At 41.4% G+C, this 21193-nt stretch overlaps 2 protein-coding genes across 5 annotated transcripts in view; both read right to left on the bottom strand.

Moving 5' to 3' along the window:
* LOC136055141 (solute carrier family 22 member 15-like) overlaps positions 1-5384 on the bottom strand; it is a 121874-nt gene extending 116490 nt beyond the window's left edge. For all 3 annotated transcript variants that reach the window (XM_065746816.1, XM_065746815.1, XM_065746814.1), the window contains exons 1-5: positions 5295-5384; positions 4819-4956; positions 2546-2678; positions 1748-1912; positions 337-466 (exon numbers count right to left, since the gene is read on the bottom strand). In XM_065746816.1, the coding sequence (XP_065602888.1) occupies positions 337-466; positions 1748-1912; positions 2546-2678; positions 4819-4956; positions 5295-5384 (656 nt within the window). The remainder of the gene's footprint in view (positions 1-336; positions 467-1747; positions 1913-2545; positions 2679-4818; positions 4957-5294) is intronic.
* A 3147-nt stretch (positions 5385-8531) lies between these two features.
* REEP3 (receptor accessory protein 3) overlaps positions 8532-21193 on the bottom strand; it is a 36674-nt gene continuing 24012 nt past the window's right edge. The window contains exons 5-8 of one of the 2 annotated variants that reach the window (XM_065746831.1): positions 20407-20520; positions 13193-13340; positions 10180-10325; positions 8532-9412 (exon numbers count right to left, since the gene is read on the bottom strand). In XM_065746831.1, coding sequence (XP_065602903.1) covers positions 9356-9412; positions 10180-10325; positions 13193-13340; positions 20407-20520 — 465 coding nt within the window. In that variant the 3' untranslated portion in view covers positions 8532-9355. Of the gene's footprint in view, positions 9413-10121; positions 10326-13192; positions 13341-20406; positions 20521-21193 lie in introns of those variants that run through there. The other variant, XM_065746830.1, reaches the window with a different exon arrangement.

Raw genomic sequence — 21193 nt, 5'->3', positions numbered from 1 at the left:
TCTCAAGCTCCGAAACCCTCCTTTGGCAGCAGGCTGTGTTCCTGGCTGATGCTCCTGCTCACGGCCTCTGGCAGCCCATCCCTGCAATCAGGCTTTATGAGACAGATGGCATGCAGCTGCTCTGCACAGCAGTGCAGGCTTTGCTTCAGGGTAGCCCTGACCTTCTGCTCCTCCTAAAACTGCTTCTTTCCTCACTCTGATTTTCTTTTGCTTGGTTCATAACGACACATGGAGAAATACCATCCTTTTTTATAGCACTCTTGAATGATGACAAGAGAAACTGTTAGATCAACGTCCAACTTTCACTTCCTATTATAAGACACGTGGGTCACTTACAAAGAAAGGAGGAAGAAGATGACTCCTAGAGTATTGGATACCAACACCAGGTAGCGCCACTCTCGTACACAGTAACCCAGTAAAGCATAAACTGCTATGCCCACTGCAAACGTCAAATTAGTTAAAGAACCTGGAAACATAAGAACAGAAAGGTGACTACAGACACGACAGGCAAAAAAAAAATTAAGTAGAAACATTAAATTCCAACCCCATGATAAACCTGAATAGAATAGCAATGAAATCTTAACCTTGGAAGTATCTTTATGGCATTTAAACTGGCTCCAGTATGTTGTGCAGCCCTATTGAAGGAGGGCTTTGTATGACTCAGTACAGCTGGGGGCAGGGGAAGATAAGCAGGGCTGGTTTCCTCTCAAAAACCAAGTACAGTACATAGGACAGACCAAAGAATGAGAAGAAATCTACAGACCAAAGAGAAAACTTAGGGACAGGAAGGGGAATCATTGTCAGTTATTAAAGTTTACTAAGGTAATCTCGAATAGAAGTGGAGGGCTGTAACAGAAATTGTAAGAAAGCTATGAAAGCACAAGGACTGAGTTCAGCACGTAAAGAGCTGCAGCCCAGAGGTATAATTCAGCAAGCTTCTGATGAACAGGCATAAATACAGATGGTGAAATACGGGGTCAACTTCCACTGCAGGAGACTACCAACAAACCTCAGCAGGCTAGCACAGGAGGACCCACGCTAACCCAACAAGCTCCCAACTACTGGGCACTGCCTACCCACAGCCAACACCTAGCAGAGCTCCTTGAACACTGCCGGGCAGCTTCCAGCAGCCTCCTTTCCTGCAGCCCCTGATCAGTTCAGCACCTCTTTCCCAACAGCTGAGCAGGACTAGAACAAAGCACCTAAAGTGAGAAGCGACAGGGAGCAGGCATCCCGGCGGTCTGTCTAGGCTGGCCCTGCAGGGAGAGAGGCTGGAAAGTGCTGGGGAAAGCAGAGAGACATGGGGAAGGAGGGGTGGGAGAGAAACAACATGAGTCAAACAAGCAAACCCAAGAAAGAAAACTCAACGTTTGAAAAGCACAAGTGAAGCAGAAAGCTGTAACCAAACCACCACTGCCTTTCTACATCCCTAAGAGCCCAGAGAAGAAATAAGAAAAAAGGAAAACGAGGTACTGGTGAACCCAGGGAAATACACTCACAGACACAGCAAGACAGCAGTTGGACTCCTATTTAAAAGCCTCAGTTTCGTTATTTACCCAACAAACCCAATCCTGTATTTCTCATTCAGGCAGCACCCCTACAAAACTCTGACGACTCACACCGTGTTCGCTCGGCACGCCACACGCTACCTTCGCACTGTCAAAGCCCACACCTGCACAAAGCAAGGCACTCGTAGTCAGAACAGCACTTGGCACAGAAATAATGATTAAATATTCTCAAATCCCACCTGTAAATGACCAAAATGATTTTCCTACATATTCCTGTGTCAGGACAAAAGACACAAGAGCCATTCCACCATTCACAATTCCAACAAGAAAACGTGAAACTGCAAATATGCCATAATTTGGAGCTAATGCTGTGACATACCCAAAAATTACATCAAAAAATAGACCTGCAGAGAGAAAAGAATATATCATTAGTACTTAAGCTATATAGCTTGATCTCAAAAGAAAGGCAGGGAGTACAATGAGTTTCTGACTGTAGTGAGTAGTCCATACAGCATTCTTGTCTCTCACTCTTACTTTTGGTTTCTGAAACTACCCCACATTAACATTATAGTCATTTCCAAGTCCTGCTGGACATTTACAGTGACAAAATTAATACTTCCTTGAGACAATCTTACTATTAATCAAAAAATTAAAAAGACCCTTTGGTTCCAAGCACATCTGGAAAACAAAGCACCAGGACATGAGTAATCAATTCCAAAAAGGCTGAGGTAAATTATGCCACCCTCCCCTCCCAAAAAAAGAGAGGGAGGGGCTGTAATAATAGGCAACAGATACAGCACTATGCTTAAGTATAGTCATACCAAGTCATACCATAGCCAGCTTATTTTATGTAAGCCTTTGATATTTCAGTGACCACTATGCTGCTTAACACACTCCCAGGAGTCCATTTCAGTGCTGCTTTAGTCTGGGTGAAATGCTGATACAGACCACTGACTCCATACACTGGCAGGGCAGGGTGGTCCACACATAGGGCTGCTATCCAGTAGAACACCCAAGGAGAACATTTAAAGCCTTACCTGAGATATATACTGGTTTCCTACCCAGTTTATCTGACAAAGGGCCAAATGTGATATTTCCAATAAGCAATCCAGCAAAAAACAGGGATGATGCAAGGCTCACTTTGTAGGCTTCTTGTTCAATTAGATACCACTACAAAACAAAAAGTAAATCACTTTATCATCAAAAGTATTAATGACAAATTGCCAGCTTTCTAAACAAAGAGATCTACCAAGATTTTTCTGCTGCCATTTCCTGCTGCTTGCTTTATGCTCAATTATAGGTTTGTTCCAAGTTTGATGGGTGAGCCAATCCCTTCACTCTCTCTCCCTTGAGAAACATCACTATAATCTCAGCTTCTGATCTGTTATGCGTAGTATCAAGATTAGACAAAGTGACTCACCTTAAACTTGGGGGATTTTGATTTTTAGCAGCTCTGTCATCTCAACACTGAACGAGCTCAGCTATTTCAGCGAACTGGTAATAAAACTCACTGACAATAATTAAGCACGTTTACTACTGCAATACTGAGACAGCTGCTGCCATGTAGCCACAATTCCTGGGTACACACAGAAGCGGTGAAGAGAAGCAGGAAAGGATTACAGAAAGACGTCCAATCAAAGTTTGGTTTTATAATAGCTTTAGGAAATGCTGACTGCTCAGTGATGCTTTGAGTATTTTACTCCACACAGGTGTTCATGATCAAACAGAAGTTAGACATAAATGATGCTTTCCTTTCTAAAATGTACTTGGAATCTTGTGCAAAAAACTCAACTGAGGCAGTGTGAGTAGAAACTGTGCTTGCATAGAAAGGAAGAAAAGGAACTGAAGTGGGCTGGAAACAGAAAGCACCAAGCATTTCCTGCTAGGAGGAGGCAGCCAGCCAGCCCACAGAGATCAACAGTCACAGAAGCACTGCTAGAATTACAGGCACAGCTCACATCGTGAAGTTGGGAAAGAAGCACGATCAGAACAACCCAAGTGATTTTCCAGAGAAAGAACCTAACTCAATTCAGTGCAAAGCTCTACCCAAAGAAATCATTTGGAATGTGCAAGGAAGTTTAATTGGACATACATGGATGAGTATTCACACCAAAACAGCATCACGCTGGTTGTATAAGTGACATCTGCAGTATTTCCTTTCAGGAAAGGAAGAAGGATCCTAATGCCATTTGCTCTTTTATTATTATTATTATTATTTTATGAGAATAAGAGGACTATAGGAGCAGTGGAAAAGACTGAAGTCCAGAATCCTACACAGCACACTATGACCTCAGCCTCAAATTCATACAGGTCCCCACAGACTACCAGGAATCCACAGGACCTTCTCATCACAGCATTCTGAAGCAACCTGTGCTCTTAGCCAGTGAGTCCTGACCCACATAGGGCAGTACACAGTGGACACAAAGCTCCATCCATCGCTGCCCACTGGCCCCTGCAAATCAGCAGATGGCAGGAGCAGGACTGCACTGCTTTCTCAGGGCACCACTTCAGTGGCACGTGCTCCATTTCAGCACTTCAGACAACTGATGAACCCGCAGATGCTCTTATACAGTAACAGTCAGCAGGACAGTCTCTACAACTGCCTTCTACTACCGTACTCCCTAAGGCAGCAGATTCTACCCTGTTTCAGGGGATAAAGATGTTGCTTATGTCTGCTCATAAAAAGAATAAAACAAGTTTTGGGAGCTACAAAACATTCCTGGACACAAATCCTTAGGAAACATCATACAGAAAACAAATACCATATCGCGTCCTCTCCAAGGCACAGAGCACTACTGGAATAAGTCCTCCATGCCAGTGCTCCTCAGCATACAAATTGTGAGCTCCTGCTTCTCATCTGCAGTGCTCCAGGCTTACCTGAGGAGCAACACAACATTTTGGGTCCCAGGTATGGCTGTAAAACTCAAGCTCTCAAAATGAAAAAAACATCATTGCGTCCTTTCCTGTAGAGACCATCTGACCTTCTCTCCTCACACCATAAAAATGCAGAGCGCAGGCACAAAAACATCTGGATGAAACCCATCTAGCTCTGCATCTGGCAGTGGCAAACAACACAGGAAAGAGTAGAGGGCAAAAGACTTTTGCAAACTACTTGTGCCACTGGAAATGTCCCTGTCTTACCGAGCCTGACGGTCATCTGCAAAGTAACTGTAGTTTAAAAGAGCACATCTGTTTGCATCAAAGGAACTGGTTAAAGATTTGTCAATTTGACTGCAGCCTGCCAACAGAAATGTTGGTCTACGCTGCCAACACCGAAACAGGAAAGCGAAAGCACGGCATCCGTACCCACCTCGGTCACGATGGAGGTGAAGTTGCCAATGAAGCGGACGCGCTGGGCTCCGCCGGCCGCAGCCGCCGCTCGCTCCACGTGGTACTGGGGCACCGCGCCCACCAGCACGATGAGCACCGACTGACACGCCACGTACACCTGGCAACGAGACACAGCCGCTTACCCAAACGGCCAAATCCCTCAATCCCGCAGACGGCAGCGATGTCCCTCCTTAAGGCCGTGCCGCTGGCACGCGGTGCTCAATCCCCGGAGCCCCACGCTCAGCGCCAGCATCACCCCGCACCCCAGGCGGCAGCCACAAGCTACGTCAGCCTAGCTTCCCAGCCAGGAAGCGACGGCTTTCAAAAAGTGGAAGCCATACGCGCGCAAATAAGGAAACAGAAAGCGAGTAACTCCAAGTGGACGCCGCGCGGAGGCCCCGCAGAGCGGCCGGCAGCGGCACAGCCCCGCAAGGGAGCGGAGCGCCGGCTCCTGACCTGCAGCAGCACCAGCAGGGCCGTGAGCCGCCGCTGCGCGCAGCCGAACTCCCCCGCCGCGCCGAACGCCTCCTCCAGCCCCGCCGCCATGGCCCGGCACGCCGAGCCCCGCCCCGCGCTTCCCGCCCTCCTCTCACCTGAGTCCCGGCCAGGGAGCCGGGCGCTGCTCCGGGAAACTTTATGGCTGCGGGAACAGCTCTCTCCGTACCTCGAGCTCCGTGTTAGGACAAGCAGCGTGCTTCGCCCCAGGGCCGCCAACCGAAGTATCCCTCCCCAAGGAATCCGTAACTCCTGTGGGAAACGTTCTCTGCTGGTCGACTTCACGCGAGCAGAACGCCTCACAAAATGAGCTAGCTACTGTATTTGCAGCTGACCTTGAGCACGGTAAATTACATCCGAGCCTGACATCAGGCTCCGTGGCAAAACGCCAAGGGCAGTTCAATCATCAAGCAGACCCAGAAATCTCTTGAGCGTTCAGACACGTTGATTCAGCACAGGATATATAACACGGATTACACATGTCTACCTACGTTACATCACAGTGTAGGCAATAAAACAGCCACTGTGTCCTGCTCAAAGCAGCGTTTATTCAAGATAGCATCAAGGTAAGTCAATGCGTAACAAAACGTTCCCTACTACAAACATGTAAACAAATTGACAGCAAGTTATTATTACAATATAAAAAGTAAAGCTTGCATCGCATCTTTTAAAGCTGCTAACTTCAGTCTTGATGTCTGACAGTCTCTGGTCTGTAGCATTTAAAAATAGGAGTTCTTGAAAAATATCGAAGTATTGCCTTTGTGCACATCTTTGTACAAAAATACTTTAAAATACCATCTCCCTATTAATAAAAGTAACACCAAAATAAGACTTTTTTTTTTTTTTTTTTTGCTATTAACTGTGTTAAACGCATCCAGCATTTACTCCACCATCCTGCTTAACCAAATTACCTTGTATTCATTTTAAAACTCACTACAGTCTGCAAGAAGTGTTTTGGATACCACTGGGTTGCTCAGACACCGCTAAGCAATTAGCATTCATTAGCAAGTATTGGCAATTACCTTGTAATCAGAGTCCAGACAGTGTATTAGCAACAGAGGCCATCAGGTGAATCCTTGTCTAGAACTGCTATCTGAATACATACAGCATGCTGTTGCTGAAAAGCCTGAGTGGGGTCAGATATATTCTGGAAACACTCTGAAACTTTCTGTGATCTCACAAGAAATACACATTCTGTTTTGAACTCCTGACCTCTCCATTACCGTTCTCTGCACGCAAAGATAGAGTGATACTCCCAAACCAAATTCAACAACAAGAGAGAAGCGTGTCGTCTGGATGAAAGCTGAGCAGGCCATTGAGCCCTGTGAAGGAGCAGCTGACAACTAACAGGAAGGAAAACCAAACTTAAGGTAACACTAAGTGGCTTCAGGATGAACGCTAAGAGAAGAATCAAGCTGCTGGGGGGAGGTGGAAGCCAACACTTTACAGTAGAGTACTAGGCCAAAAAGAAGAGCTAGGAAAATCCTAGATGTTTTATCACTTCAGATGGTGCCTTAGAGAACATAAGTATATGGAAACAGTAATACGAATAATACTGCTGGCATTCCTCATCCCATGTGTATTTCAGGAAAAAGGAGGGTTTGTGTAGCCTGTCATTACTGAGCTAGCAAAGCTGTATCTGTCAGAGGTTACAACCCTACGTACGTAACAGTGCATAAAGCAATTAATTTACTGACCACGGGCATGCCAAGGCCTAGACTTCTCCTCAAATGACCTCTATCCTCAGAACTGGAAAAGAATACAAGCCCAGAACCTACAGGACCACATGAAATTGTAACAGGAATTCTGACAGGACTTTCCTAGCTCTCTCACACAGAAATCTGATTTGTAAAACTATGTCAATTTTGCTGCCACGCTTACCACTTAAAATTACGAGCTAGCACACAATGTGGCAGCAAGTGCTCAACTGCAGAGTAAGATTTAGACACTACCCAATGCCCAGGTTATTCTAGTGTTCAAGGAGAGGCAAGATGCAAATTACAAAAGCTTGTAAGTGTTCCTTCTAACACCTTAACACAAAGGCAGCCCTCCCCTTCTTAGGCCACTTCTACATTCAGGGAAGCAAAGGAAAACTGCAACACATGTGGAGCATGAGCTATGAGCGCAATGCTACCTTGCTAACCACTTCTCATTGGAAACAACATCTTTGAGAAAAGTTTAAAAAACAACATTTGCTCACGTGTGGAATGTTGCAGCCTCTTCCTAAAAAGGCATCAGACTTCGATGGAGGATGCTAAAAGCACCGTGCCAGCAATATTTTTACACCTGTCCAAGGCTATGCACTTGGCTTATAAAGGACAATAATAGCAAGTGAGTAATACGATGCCAATACAGACCAGCTGTATTTTTATCTGTCTAACTCCTGGCCCAAAGAAGCCTTCAAACGCCAGTCTGTATTAATAGGCCATTAAGCGTCCACCAACAGCAAACCTGCTGTGGCTGTAACAATACAAAGGAAAAACTGCAGCAGGCCCCTAGAAAGGTGTTTAAAAGCATTGCTTTAAACTTGCAGATGGCTGTCATACCTGGGGGAAAGTTTAAGGGTTGGAGTCTGCACATCAAGGACAGGAGGGATAACACACTGCTTTCCCCTAAAGAAATTAATCCTACTTCTACTCATGCCACATAATAAAAAAATACTATCTATAAAAGAGGATTTGTCCTCCCCAAATCCCCACTAGAAAGAGTTGCACAAAAAACTAAAATCAGCCTACCTTTCAGAATTACAGAAAACAGCAAAGGGGACATCAAGAGCTCATTTTGACAAGTAGAACATTCCAAAATTAATCCCTGTGCAGATAGTTATATCATGGACACTGGGTTGTAAGAAGGCTGATTCAATGAGCGAGACTTTTAGAAAAAGCTATTTCTAAGTCAATGTTTCAGTAACAATTTCAGCAATAAAAAAAAACTATAAAACCAGTTCTAGAATCCACATGTGATGGGAAATATGCACAAATACATAATCTAAATATATATATTCTCATAGGAATGCAGAACAAAACCAAACTGGGGCCTGAATAATCTAGCATACATGCTGCCACATCAGCATGACTTATCCTACACAGTTGATGGGCCACTCAGATCCCTGAGGTCTGTCACCAGAATTGCTACAAGCGTTACCACAATTTTAACCAAAAACTGAGTTAAAGGATGTTACATCTCTCTAGCTGAAGGGGGAAGAAAAAAAAAAGGGAGTGAAACAAAAACCAGAAAATATCACAGCCCTGTATGATACAGAAAGGCACCTGATAACATTGTTAGCTGCAATTATCTACAACATCCTAAGTGTACCTAAGCAATCAAGTGGAGCTATAAAGAACATACAGTAAGTCTAACCTGCCTAAGAATTAACCAAAATTACATGTGCAGCTGTAAATCAGTAAGTGTGCAAAACTATACAGTTCTGCATAAAGTGCTAAACGTACCCCCATTTTGCACCTATTACTATTGTACAAGTTTGTTAAGCTCAGAAATATGATGTGAGAAGATGATCTTAAGGATATACTCCATCTTCACTTTTCCTTCCTTACTGCCATCACTGTCCCTCTAACTGTACATTTTTAAATTACACGAAGGCCTTTTCAAAAACTGTAGTTCAGAAGAAAATATTTCAAGTATATCTATTTTTTTCCGTGTAAACCAGAGGACAATACAGGTTTGACTTTCACAAGCTCCAAATGCTTACAGCTTCTGCTTAATTTGTTTGGACTTGTCATTATTTTAGTCTGCTCAGTAACCTCTGAAAAAGTCAGGCTGATTCCTGTAACTCGTTTAATTCTTATACTACAGCTTCTCCAGATTTAAGTCTAACAATAAGCAATTACAGAAAAGCAGAGCAATACATTGCCCAATCATCTAGGCTCATAAAACCAAGTCCTACCGCATCTATTCATATATATATTCATTATAGGAATCATACACAGATCTTTAACACTTGAAGTACTCAATTCAAGTTGAGTTAATACAGCAGTTTGTCTCACAGGCGTCGTACAATAAACTTAAAAGTACACGTTGGGTCTCTTCTTTACTCTGTATTTCAATGATCCATATCGTATCTGAGGGGAAAAAAAAAAAGTAGAACTTAAAAGAGGTAAGATCACATCAGGCAGAAATATTTTCCCCTGCACTACTCTTAGTGACGCCTTTAAGTGTCCCTTAGGTACTCCACAGCTTCAGAAAGATCCTCTGCCTACAAATGAACGACATGAGTCTTCAACAAAACTGAGCAAGGAGGTAAAACCTCAGCTGTCTTCCCAGAATTACCCAAAAGATTTTATTATATTCTGTAAGCATTTATTTTGAAGCATCTTTACGTTTGTAACGTTTGCAAATACAAAGTACCCTGAATCCTACATAGGATCTTCTCCTCAGGAGTTACAAGTCACAGCAGCGCACATGTTTATGGCAACTAAAAAAACCTGAATTATCTTCCATCTATTAAACAGCAGGTGTTTAACTATGCTCAATAAAGACACTCCAATGCAAGTGACAACACCATTATTTACATCCTATCCAAGGCAAGCCCTTTCTGCAATTTGAGATTGGCCACCCTCAATATTACAAGCATTGAGTTTATTTCATCTCATTGCTTTACCCACATGTAGTTAATTTCACTAACTGACAAATTTCATTAAGCACCCCAAAACACAAAACTCCAAGCCTAGATACGATCACTTCTTTCACTCCCCACTTAACATGCTACAACCCAGTTACTGATGATAACCCCGCTACAATCATGAAACATATTCAATTTCCACATTATGACAAATGCCAAGCTATACTGTTAAAAGTACACTTAATACTCAAGTAAAAGTATCCTTGCCTCTTTACGCCCTTTAACTGTTTTCACAGACTTCATGCTCTGAGTTCTTCGAAGGCCTCTTTGAGCAAACATTTCATCCTCTGAGTATGTTCCCTCTACGTCATCATCTGCATTATCATCTCCGGGATTGTTTTCCAGGGAAAAGCCTTTAATAAACAGTTGTACAAAAACATTAAATAAAAAGAAGCCGTAACTTTCACGTTTCTAAGAAGGCCATGCGCTTCACCTTTAACACACATCTTTCACTCATTTAGAAAGCATGTCATTCCTCCATGTTTCAGAAACAAGACATTTAGCGTTCTCCCAGGAGCAGAACATCCTGCTATTTGTAAGTAACAAGCCATTTAATTCCAGAGATAAACCACTTTATACCTTCGATAATCTGTGTTGTCTTTTCCTTAGTAAAACAAACAGTGAAGGAAGGATTAACCAGCTCCCAGCAAAGAACAAACCAGTAGGTTTCTAGCTGCCCAAGTTTACTTTTCTCCTCCCTCCTCATTGCCACCCCCCTTAGAGGCTTGATATTGGTTTTCCATCTGCAGAGGACTCCCAGCAAGCAAACAGATTTGCTGACATTTCTTAGCAGAAGCTATGAAGTTTCATGTTTCCTTAGAAGAATTTTTAGCTGCTGCAATTTGGGATTAATGCAAAATTAATTAATTCAATTCAGGGCAAATTCAAAGCAGCCATCAAAATGAGGAAAATAATTCTGAACCTCATGTTATTTCTCGCTTTGGAGACACTGTATAACTGTGCTTTCTGATTATGTTTTTACTGACATGTCTTTAATGCCAGAAGAGACACCACAATGATATATAAGAAATGGCAAGTCTAAAATGAAGAATAAGAACATCACATTCATTTTCAACTCCACATAAACTTTACCAATATCAAGTAATTGTGATTCTTCCCCCAATCTTCTCGTTCCTCCTGCTTGTTCCAAAAAAACAGATCCTATGCTTTTGACTCCATTTCCCCAATTTACTACCAGTTTAGTTTACATTTCTTAGAAATTAGTATCTAAAACTAGTTCTAGATTACTACTTGTGTGTTGATAGATGCAGGTGTGAAGACACCTTCAACACAAAAATTTATTTTAGATAAACAGATGTCAAAGCAGTTACAGTTATTAAGTAGTGATTAGTTACAAAGGGTTGTTTCAATCCTGCAAAACTAAGACCAAGGTTATTAACAAACAGCCTCACTAGAGGGAGCAAGCTGCTTAAAAATCCGTGCTGGAAAGATCCTTGAGGTCTAAAAGCCCAGACACCTCAACACTAACATACCATAAAGCTCCCAGGTGTCATCAGGTCCCTCGGCATGCTCTCCATCTAGGCAGCCATTCCGTAAGCTACAAGATGGAGCACTTAGGGACATCTTTCAGATTCCAAACCTAGCTTTATTCATAACCAATAAACATTTCATCTTAATATTTTCTTAAGCTTAAATAAATCATTTTCTTTGTTTCATTTTTTTCCCATGAAATTAGAATTAATTTTGCCTAACTCCACAGCTAGGCAAGGTATATTTGCCTCTCCTGTTGTAATAGAGGCAACCTGTCACCGACTCCAATAGCCTCATATCTTTAGCACGGAAAATCTGAATCACACCTGTTACCTACCAGAGATGCTTGTAGTAGCATGAATGCCTCCTTATCCCTATTTGTAACACCTCTTCTGATGCACCAGAATTACATTTGCCTTCTTTAGAGCAACTGTACTGGCAGCTCAGCTACCCTACAGTCAAGGCCCTTCTACATCTGGGACTTTCTAATTAGTTTGTACAGGAGCTCTCAGTGCAAATAACAACAACAAAAAAAGACATTCTGCTACACAGCATTTTTCTTTGTATAAATCCCTAATGCTGAAAAAGCTTCAGAGAAAACTGGAAAGGTGTGCTCCATATTTGGGTCTAGGAGTAGAAACAGTTAAACTAGCTCTGAGAAAACATTTTCACATGTGATATCGAATCTCACCATCTGATTATTTACACAGTATCACCCGTGGGCAAAATTGAATTTTCACCATTTCCAAGCTGTTTCAGGGAAATAACTAATGGCTTGTTCCCGAGGAACAGCCCCTGCGCAACAGCTGCAGTGACATCATCCCTAACATAACTCTGGATTAATTCACAGGCTTTCTCCCTGGCCAGTACTTCACACTGACTATCACAGGATACCTTCTGGGCCCAATTAGCAATTCAGCTTAGAGCCATTCACTCCTCAGAAACGCTGTGAGCTACCCATGTGATTCCTGGAATGCTTTGCAGTCCACAACCACCACCTCCTCTGAATGGAGAGGAGGAAAGTCGGACTTAAGGGAAAAGAAAAAAAATAATAGACCAGAGCCGTTTCTTTTGTGAGAAATGTTAAGCACTTTCTATTCTAGCCTCTCCTGTTAAAAAATACAGTGGACAGTCTCCAGGAAGTCTTTCATCAAGCAGCACAGACTCAAGAATACAGTGCATTAATAATAAAAGGTATCTACAAAAACATTTCAGTCACTGCACACCATCTCCTGAATGCTGATATGCATCACTACACTATGACTATTATAATAATAAGGCATTAGCCTTTCTAATCTTGTCACAATTTTACATTTTGACCAGAACTATCATCTCAGTCCTACTAAACTTGTTGCAATTTATTGAGCTTACATACATTTTCATGTTTAATTTTTCATACGTTGTCACAAACGTTAATGGACCACCTTTTAAAAAAACAACCTTCCAATTAATCTGGCATGTAATTATTGTTGCTAACAGAGAGAGGAGAAATGAGTGTGGTGTAACTATATTGTTAGCAGCAGTGAGAAAATCTCTGCTGGAGAGCACCATTTGTTACTGTTGCAATAGATCCTGCTCACTTCAATTCTTTCCCTACCTTTAGAATTTCCTTGTGATTCTTTCCATTTCTGAATAGGGTAAATATAAAGCTGTTCTTTCCAATTTTTGTCTGCCATGTATTGCTTTTCACTTGTAAAACAAAGTTACTTCATTTTAGATAGATACTTACCTGTAGATTCATTTGCAGAGGCTCTGGTTTTCTTCTTTGCTTCTGGTAATGTCTGATAGGGTCTCTGGCCTACTGGTTCATCTCCTTGTATGGTAGTTAAATCGTGCATACTGAAACTTCTCAGTTTCTCAGTTATTGCACCCTGACTCTGAAATACAACAACAGTACACTTGAAAACAAAGTGGAGGTTTTAGTTTCGCTGTTAAAATCTGGCTTAAGATAGTTAAGCCCATGCTTCCTTGTATCACAGAATTCACTGATTATAAGCATGCTAGAGATCTACATTTGCTTTAAGTATTACTTTTACCCAGTTCAATTTTTCCTTAAAAGTTTAATGTACAAGTTGCAGTTAAGCTACTGGCTTCATTATAAGCATCTCGTTTTACTCTCAATTTTAGAGAATAAGGCTTTTTGAGTGAGAGCAAACGTCTAAAAGAATAAAATCCATCAGAAACACACAATTCACTTCAAACACGACATTTCTCTTAGCAGTGTTAGGTAACAACAGTGGATTTAACACTTCATTTTTAAAATGCTGTTGAAGATAAAGATTTCTGCCATTTTACATTTTGTCCTCACAAATTTTATATACATAAGAAAGCAGAAAAAAGGTGCTATAAAAACATTTTGAAGCATTAACTTAATTGACTGAGCTGCTTGGCAGAAGCTGTAAGTGACAGAAACACAAAACCAAAGTTGCCATGCATGGCTGTACAGGCTAACAAGTTCTGTTACTCATTTATCTTTACTGACATAATGCCATCCCTAAGTCTAATGCTACATTCCAGGGTAGCTCACCACATCTGAGTGTTAGTTTTTCTTCTCTAATTTCTGTCATCTACATCTTTTCATTTACATGGGAAATACAGCAGGATCCCCTTAGGAAAGAAAGGTTATCAGGCAGCTCTTCTACTTTACATCAAATGATCCCATAGCATTGAAGACTAACTTCTTACATAAGCAGCTGAAAGGACTACATGACCATGTTAAAATAGCATTTAATTGTCAGGCATACAAGGCAAAGAAAAACAAATCACACAGCTGACCAGCCTACAGAGTCCCACCCTGAGCAAAAGTTTAAGACCGTTTTGTGCTGCAAATCAAGCTGTTAAATAGAAATACTCAGCAGAGCAAATATCCAGGTACAATTCCTCACAACTTTCTCAGCTACAGCATAAAGTTAAAGCAGTTCTTGCCCCAATAGCCCCAGCCATTTGCTCTCACTCTCATGCCAACAACTGTTTGTAAGCCAACACACTACATTGTTTCATGTTAAAAACAACCACAGTGAAGAAGCAGGGAAGCAATACTCCTCAAGCTTGCATGGCCTCCAAAGCAATGGAGAGAACACAGCCACAACCTAATATTCATTTAGTAACAACTTGTCACCTCTGCAAAGTGCAAAACTAAGTGTCCTACAAAGGCAAGAATAACCTCACCCTTACACCATTCATACACCACAACAGTATAAAGGTCTTTCACAAGAAAGTAGAACCTTTGCTTTTCTACTTCTTCCTACTGACAATCCACAAGAAGACAACTACAGCTTGCCTTTAAGTTAAAACTCTCGCCACAGATGCTGGAGAGCCTGTGAATAAACTACATGGCATGTTCTGAAGTTACTCTCGTCTCCTAAAATAGCAGGTCTGTCACTTCAGCAGGAATCCTGCTGTTCTACTGCTCCAGTTCTTTCACAGAGAAGCATTTGCACAGTAAACCGGATCACAGACCTGCTATGCATGAGAACTGTTGGGCAGCTGCAAGGTCACAAGAGAAATGAAGGGAAATGGCAAGACAGGAGTGCTTCTTTTGACAGCAGCAAGAGCTTACAGAACCTGCTGCAACACACACAGCAGCTCATCAGCGTGCCTGCTGCCCAAACAACATGTCCAGCCTCAGTTACCAGACACAGCACAGACTCAGACAGTTCTCAGCAGAATCTGCATTAAGTTTTGCACAACTCCTTTTAAAACTACTGTGTCATGGACAAAACCTTGATTTGGCCCTAAGCAAAAATACAGGAAGAGACACACCTGCTTAGAAGTTGCAAAGTGAGTTCACTCATCATGTGGTGCACTACAAGACAATAAACATTTGGAAATTACATAGAATTATGCAATTAAGATTATAGTAATTAACATGCTAAGAAGAATTCAAAATACAAGTCCTTATTCCTTATTATTCCTGGGAGATAAACAGGAGTAGATCCCAGCTGGGAAAATCCCATCTTATTTTTCCACTACAGATTTGGACACAAGTGTTTTGATTTTTAAGGGGTAAAAAAAACATCAAACAACATGCCCTGAAATAACATTATACCCTAAACCAAACAGCATACTTGATGAGTCCAGAGCTCCTGTGGAACACTGCATCACTGAATGAGGATGCAACAGATTCATATATTAGGTCCCTCACTGCAACAGCACTTATCAAGTCTCACTCCAGTAATGTACAGCAAATATTAAAAACTCTGAAAAGACAATTTAGGAGACACAGCACATGTGCATCAGTCAGAGCAGGAACAGGGCTGCTGCTGTGCTGCAGTCATGGTCACACATGGAACTATCCTGTACTTCCTACTGTGCCACCCATCCCCTGCTGCCTGGAAGCAAACCCCATCCACCCTAGAAGATACAGTCTAGCCAAATGAAGATCAGTGTTCACTTCATACCACTGCGGAGAGCAAAGAGGGTGTGTGCACTGTTGTTCCACAGCTGTGTTTCTGTTTTATAAGAGGGATCATGGGTTCTTTTTACTGTGTTTTGTTTTGGGGTGGTGCACTTTTTTTTATGCTGTAGTATTGCATTATTCATTAAAGTACTCATACAGCACTTGAGTTTCAGGAAGATACTCAAAAGAAATGGATAATTGCTTTTTGGAGAAAGTAAGTGCTTCAAGAGGATCCATATCATTCCCAGCTATGAAAAAGTATCTTCCTGGAAAATATTAAATACCTCCTACTACAAAAAATGTGAAAGCAACATTCAGATTTGAATTTTTAACACATTAGGAGCTTTGTTATCTTGTTTAGAAAGCTCAGAGAACTACTGGCCACAACTTGAAAGCAAAGCCTTTGTTCACAGAACAGAAGACAGGGCGGTCCAGCTGCAGGCAGGGCTGGAGGGGGATGGGATCCCCTGCATGAACACTCACAGCACAGGCAGCAGCAAGCACTTCTGCCCAACCATGCCCTCAGCACTGCTGCTCTCATGGAGATGGGAGAGGAACTGCCACCCCTGCCTGGCTCCGTGTCAGTGTCACTGTCCCATTATTTCAAGGGTTCCCACTGGAAAGGAAGGAACAGTGGGTTGCATCCAGACAAGCAGTTGCCATCTGTACCATATACAACAATGGGAGATTGGCATACAGGCAACATAGGCAGAAGAGAACAGAAAGCCTACAACTTCCATGTAAGTGAATTAAATAGATAATTAACTGCAAAGTTTGTGTGTTAGAGAACATCTGCTTATTTATTCAACAATACTTCCTAAAACAAACTTTTTCAGAGACCACACATTACCCAGGAGCCAATCTGAAGCATCAACTTGTAACAGGTTTCTAAATCTAGTTTTTGCTAAAGATAACCTACTTCAGGGCCTGCTTTTTGGGACTACTCAGACTTCAGCTAGCTATTAAATGCATAGTCTCATCAGCTGACCCCCATATATGAAATTCCCTTCTCAATCTTGCCACTGAGCATGTATTTTTATAGTTTATATACGTAACCCAAAGAAGCTGCTGTAAACAGACACCACACCGTGTAATCTGCCTCAGGACTTCCGTTAATGTTGTTTAAACTGGACTCAGATCCCCATCAGTGGTAACCATCTCTGAACAAAGCAGCTTGGCTTCATCGGACAATTCTCAACAGACTGTTCATTGAGAGCTGCTTGGAGCCTCCTGACTACAAAGCCATGGTGTGCAGCACCCACATTCCCAGCTGTTCTCTCCCAGATCTGATCAGAGCTGACAGAGAACGACTTCTGTTCCCTCTCAACCTGCAGAGGGACTGCTGTCCTGTAGATGACCTCTGCACTGTGCTAGGGAGTTGCAGCAGGGAGGGATGAAAGCAGTATGGTTGGTGAGCTGAGCTGCTAATAGTGATACTGGCTGGGTGCCACGACTGACTGCAGGATACCATCCTGTGTCACGCACTGGGCAGGAAGAAGAGGAAGCCTGAGTGAGGCCAAAAGAAAACAGAAAAGAGGTAGCAGATTCAGGATGACTACAAGACAGGCTGAAATATAGCCCTCAAAGTAAAAGTTATCACTGTTTTCTTTTTTTAAAGAAATGAACAATATTTGTTTGATCTTAAATAAAAGAACTTTTTACAGTTTACTTATCCATCCTGCTGGTGGTAGCAGAGAAGTCAGTGCTCCCTAGTAGCCCAAGAAGTCAGAACTCATCTGTGGGCAAAAACTGGAATGTACAGTTAAAGTTGCTGTCCAAGATCTGGAAAGCAGATGCACCAACATACATGAGGTATTCGTAGAACTTACATAGTTCCAGAAAGCTATATAAAATGGAGCTGAAACTGCTCTAACAACTTCCATATGATTAAATATATCTCATTGCTGATTTTTTTTTATACCTTAAAGTGTTTGAGGTTATTTTTTAGTGAACTGTAAAAGTTAGTCTAGAGAGTTCTTCATCTTTAAGTATCCCAAAATTCAAACATTTTTATTCTTAAATTAACAGGACTGTAATAATGCACTTTTCTAATGTACACTATGTAGCAGATTTCGAAACACTGCTTTGCAACTGGTGTAGATAAACAAATACATCAGGGCAGGTAAACCAAATAAGCACACTTCCTTATCAACTGCTCAAGAGAAACAGCAGCTTTACAATCAGATTGTGTTGTCTGGACACGAACTTCACATGATCAGAGGCTAACAAGTACCAGCTAAAAATATCAGAATGGGAATCTGAACTGTAAGCCACAACTCCCGCCAACTGCAGTTTAACTTTACAGCTCGGCAGGCTGAAATCTAGGTCACAGTTCAGCAGGCTGACCTGTCTGCTTCAGCTCCCTCTAATGCAGCTAATTGGGCTTTTAGTATTAAATCCATTCTCCTCAAACAGCCCTTGGAGAAACCACTTTTTCCCACTTTTGTCCTTGAAAACATTCCAGAGAGTTTCTAAGCTATTTTACTCAAGTCCAAACAAATTTACTGCAGTCAGAGAAAGCAGAGATCCTAACAACATTTACCTGAACACTTTACTAAGCAGCTTCCTTCAGACCTCTTGTTTTTAACCACCTACATTCTCTACTCCTAATTTGAGATCCAACATGTCAGAATAAGCATGCTTAATCCGGTAAAAAAACAAAACAAGTGACGAAAGTCCATCTCCCTCCCATCAAAACTGATGCCACTAATACATTGTAGAATTCCATTCCTGAAATCCTAGAGCATGCTCCAGCAGCTCACGCTGAAGGGATAATCTCCCCACCTGCTGGAGGCAACAGTCAACTCTTCAAAAATAGGGAACAAAAAAAAAAAAAACAAGAACACATGCATTGTCTCCATTTGTCTGCATGAAGCAATCACGCTCAGCATTCTGGAATGACAAACTGCACAGAGGTTTAACATGTCAAAATAAAGATTTTCAGAGGGTCTCTTCTTTCATGCTGTTTAAATCATGTCTATTTTAGGTCTTGGGTACTGTAATCGCTTTACCCAAACATCTCATCTGCCCTGAAATAATTCTCTACAAGTACTCATGAGCATGTTGAATATGTTTTCACAAACAGAGCAGGCATCCTTGCCAGTTACAGTCTTAGCCAAACAGACATATATGAGGAAAACACACAGGACATGAGCATCATTACAGGAGCACATTATGCTGAGTTATGATTGTGTCTGGCAAATAACTTGCATTTTCAGCATTTTAAGTAGCTTAGTTCTTAAGACTTTTTCCCCAACGGAGTATTTCTGATTTGTTATTATTGATTTTGGTTGGTTTTGTTTTAAACAACCCACTTTCACTCCGGAAGCATTCATTCTTGAAGTATACTCTATTTCATTCTACATCGTGCCTCAAGGCAATACTAAGAATTTCAGTCCCAAAAAAAGAATCAGTGGTCAAACTGAACCATACTTAAAGCATTTCAGGTTCATCATGTCTATATTACAAAACAATGTTATTTTTAAGCTGCCACCCACATACATCTTTAAACAGAGAACGGGAACAAACAAGGTATGCATGACTGTTTTTCCAGTTCTTTTTGAGATACTCTTATAGCCTGCATTTTCAAACAAGAGGTTTACATACAAGCATGGAAATTAAATGCTAGCTGTAGCTCCTTAACTGTGACTGCATTAGGACCACTACAATGCTTTCTATTATCTACTAGCAGTTTTCAGTCCCGTTACTGTGAACACAGCAGCTTCATCTATTCCCCAGAGGAAATGAAACCCACTTGCCTCAAAAGTATAACTTAACTAGAATATATTCATCTTTCTTACAACACTCCTTTGTGTTTTGTTTTAAATGGATACATACTGCAAAAAAGTCAACAGTTCTACTCCCTGCTGGTGGGCTTCAAGTTGCTCTGAAGCTTACCTAAAAGCTTGCACTTTATTTTGTTAGACCCAGAACCCTTTGCAATTCAATAGAAGGTCACGAGTTTTGTAGGAACTTGGATCCAGAACAACCACAGGTTGCTTACTTCACGATTTAGCAAAAATTAAATAAAGAGAACACTAAGAAGCAATATGCAAGCTTATGCTTAGTGCATTAATCTAATAATTCAATCAACTAGTTGCAAACAAGTTAATTGTGTCAAGAAACTTATCTGTGGTAGTAATCTTTCATGCCTTACTTCAAATATGCAGTTACCTCAAGTTGATTGGAGAAAAACGGCAGAAAGAAGCCAGAAATCCTTTAAATAGTTTGTTTACCAACAAGAAAGCACAACAGAGACAGAGAAGAAACAATGGTCATGTTTACCAAAAGCCTGTATAGAACAATGCATGGTATTCTTCTGAATTACAGTACATGGAACCCCATTAAAAAAAAATTAACTAGAAGCCATCTTAAACGAACACAGTATGAGGACTGCAGTGTGCAGCCCTTGTGTTGTGTCGCGTTGCAGGCTCTCTGTGTTTGCAGAGTTAATCTTTTTATGTAGGAATGGTCAAGCCTCAGTATCACATCACACCACTCAACAAGTGTATCAAGGACAAAAGCAATCAGTGTAAGCAGGTTACCTTTACAGCTGCTGTCACCGCAGCCGTTGCTGCCAAATTCAATCCCTGTCTTCCAAAATTCACCATGGTCTCATAGCCTCTTTCTTTGGCTTGTACAATGTACTCATCAATCTCCTAAAGCAAAGAATATTTCAGTATTAGAGGGTTGCATGTATGAGAAATTTACTATCCCACAATATTATTTTTCTTCAAAAAAATATGACAAAACTTGAAGGAAATATTTAATGGAACAATTACACTTAGCATTGTAAGTTAACCTTCCATTCACTTATACTCTCTCATTTAAAAAAGGGTCAAGTCTGGTCATACAAGATAAAATAGGACTTTCATCCCACTAAGAAACATTGGTATCTCGTAGAGGGCAAGCTTAAATTGCCAGACAAGGTAAACAACACACTCAAGACTAAAATTAATTCTTTAGAAAGTAAGAGCCAGCTCACAAAGAGCTTCAGAGCCCAGAGCTCTGACACGGGTAAGTATCAACAACAGTAAAGCTGGGACACTTATTTCCAGCCATGGTGAATGGCTGGAGTTGGAGGTAAAGGCTTCAAAACAGTTCACAATAGATAGAAGACTGGGGAAAAATCCCTTCAGTTTATGAAGTTACAAACTGTTTGCAGTTCAACCCTCCTAAGGCCAAGATGATATCATTCAAATAACATCAGGTACTTGTTTTGCCTAGTAAAGGCCAAAACCTATACTGATCTACTGCACTGACTGCTTACATACTGCTTATGTTCCATATGGTGAGATTTAGCAGAAGCAGTCTTCACAAATACACAGATTT

This window comes from Cyrtonyx montezumae, unplaced genomic scaffold (assembly GCF_038088225.1).
Source record: "Cyrtonyx montezumae isolate F1298 unplaced genomic scaffold, pur_monq_1.0 scaffold_4, whole genome shotgun sequence".
Lineage (NCBI taxonomy): Eukaryota > Metazoa > Chordata > Aves > Galliformes > Odontophoridae > Cyrtonyx > Cyrtonyx montezumae.
The sequence above is the reverse complement of the archived record's forward strand: the minus strand, read 5'-3'. Positions and strand labels throughout refer to the sequence as shown.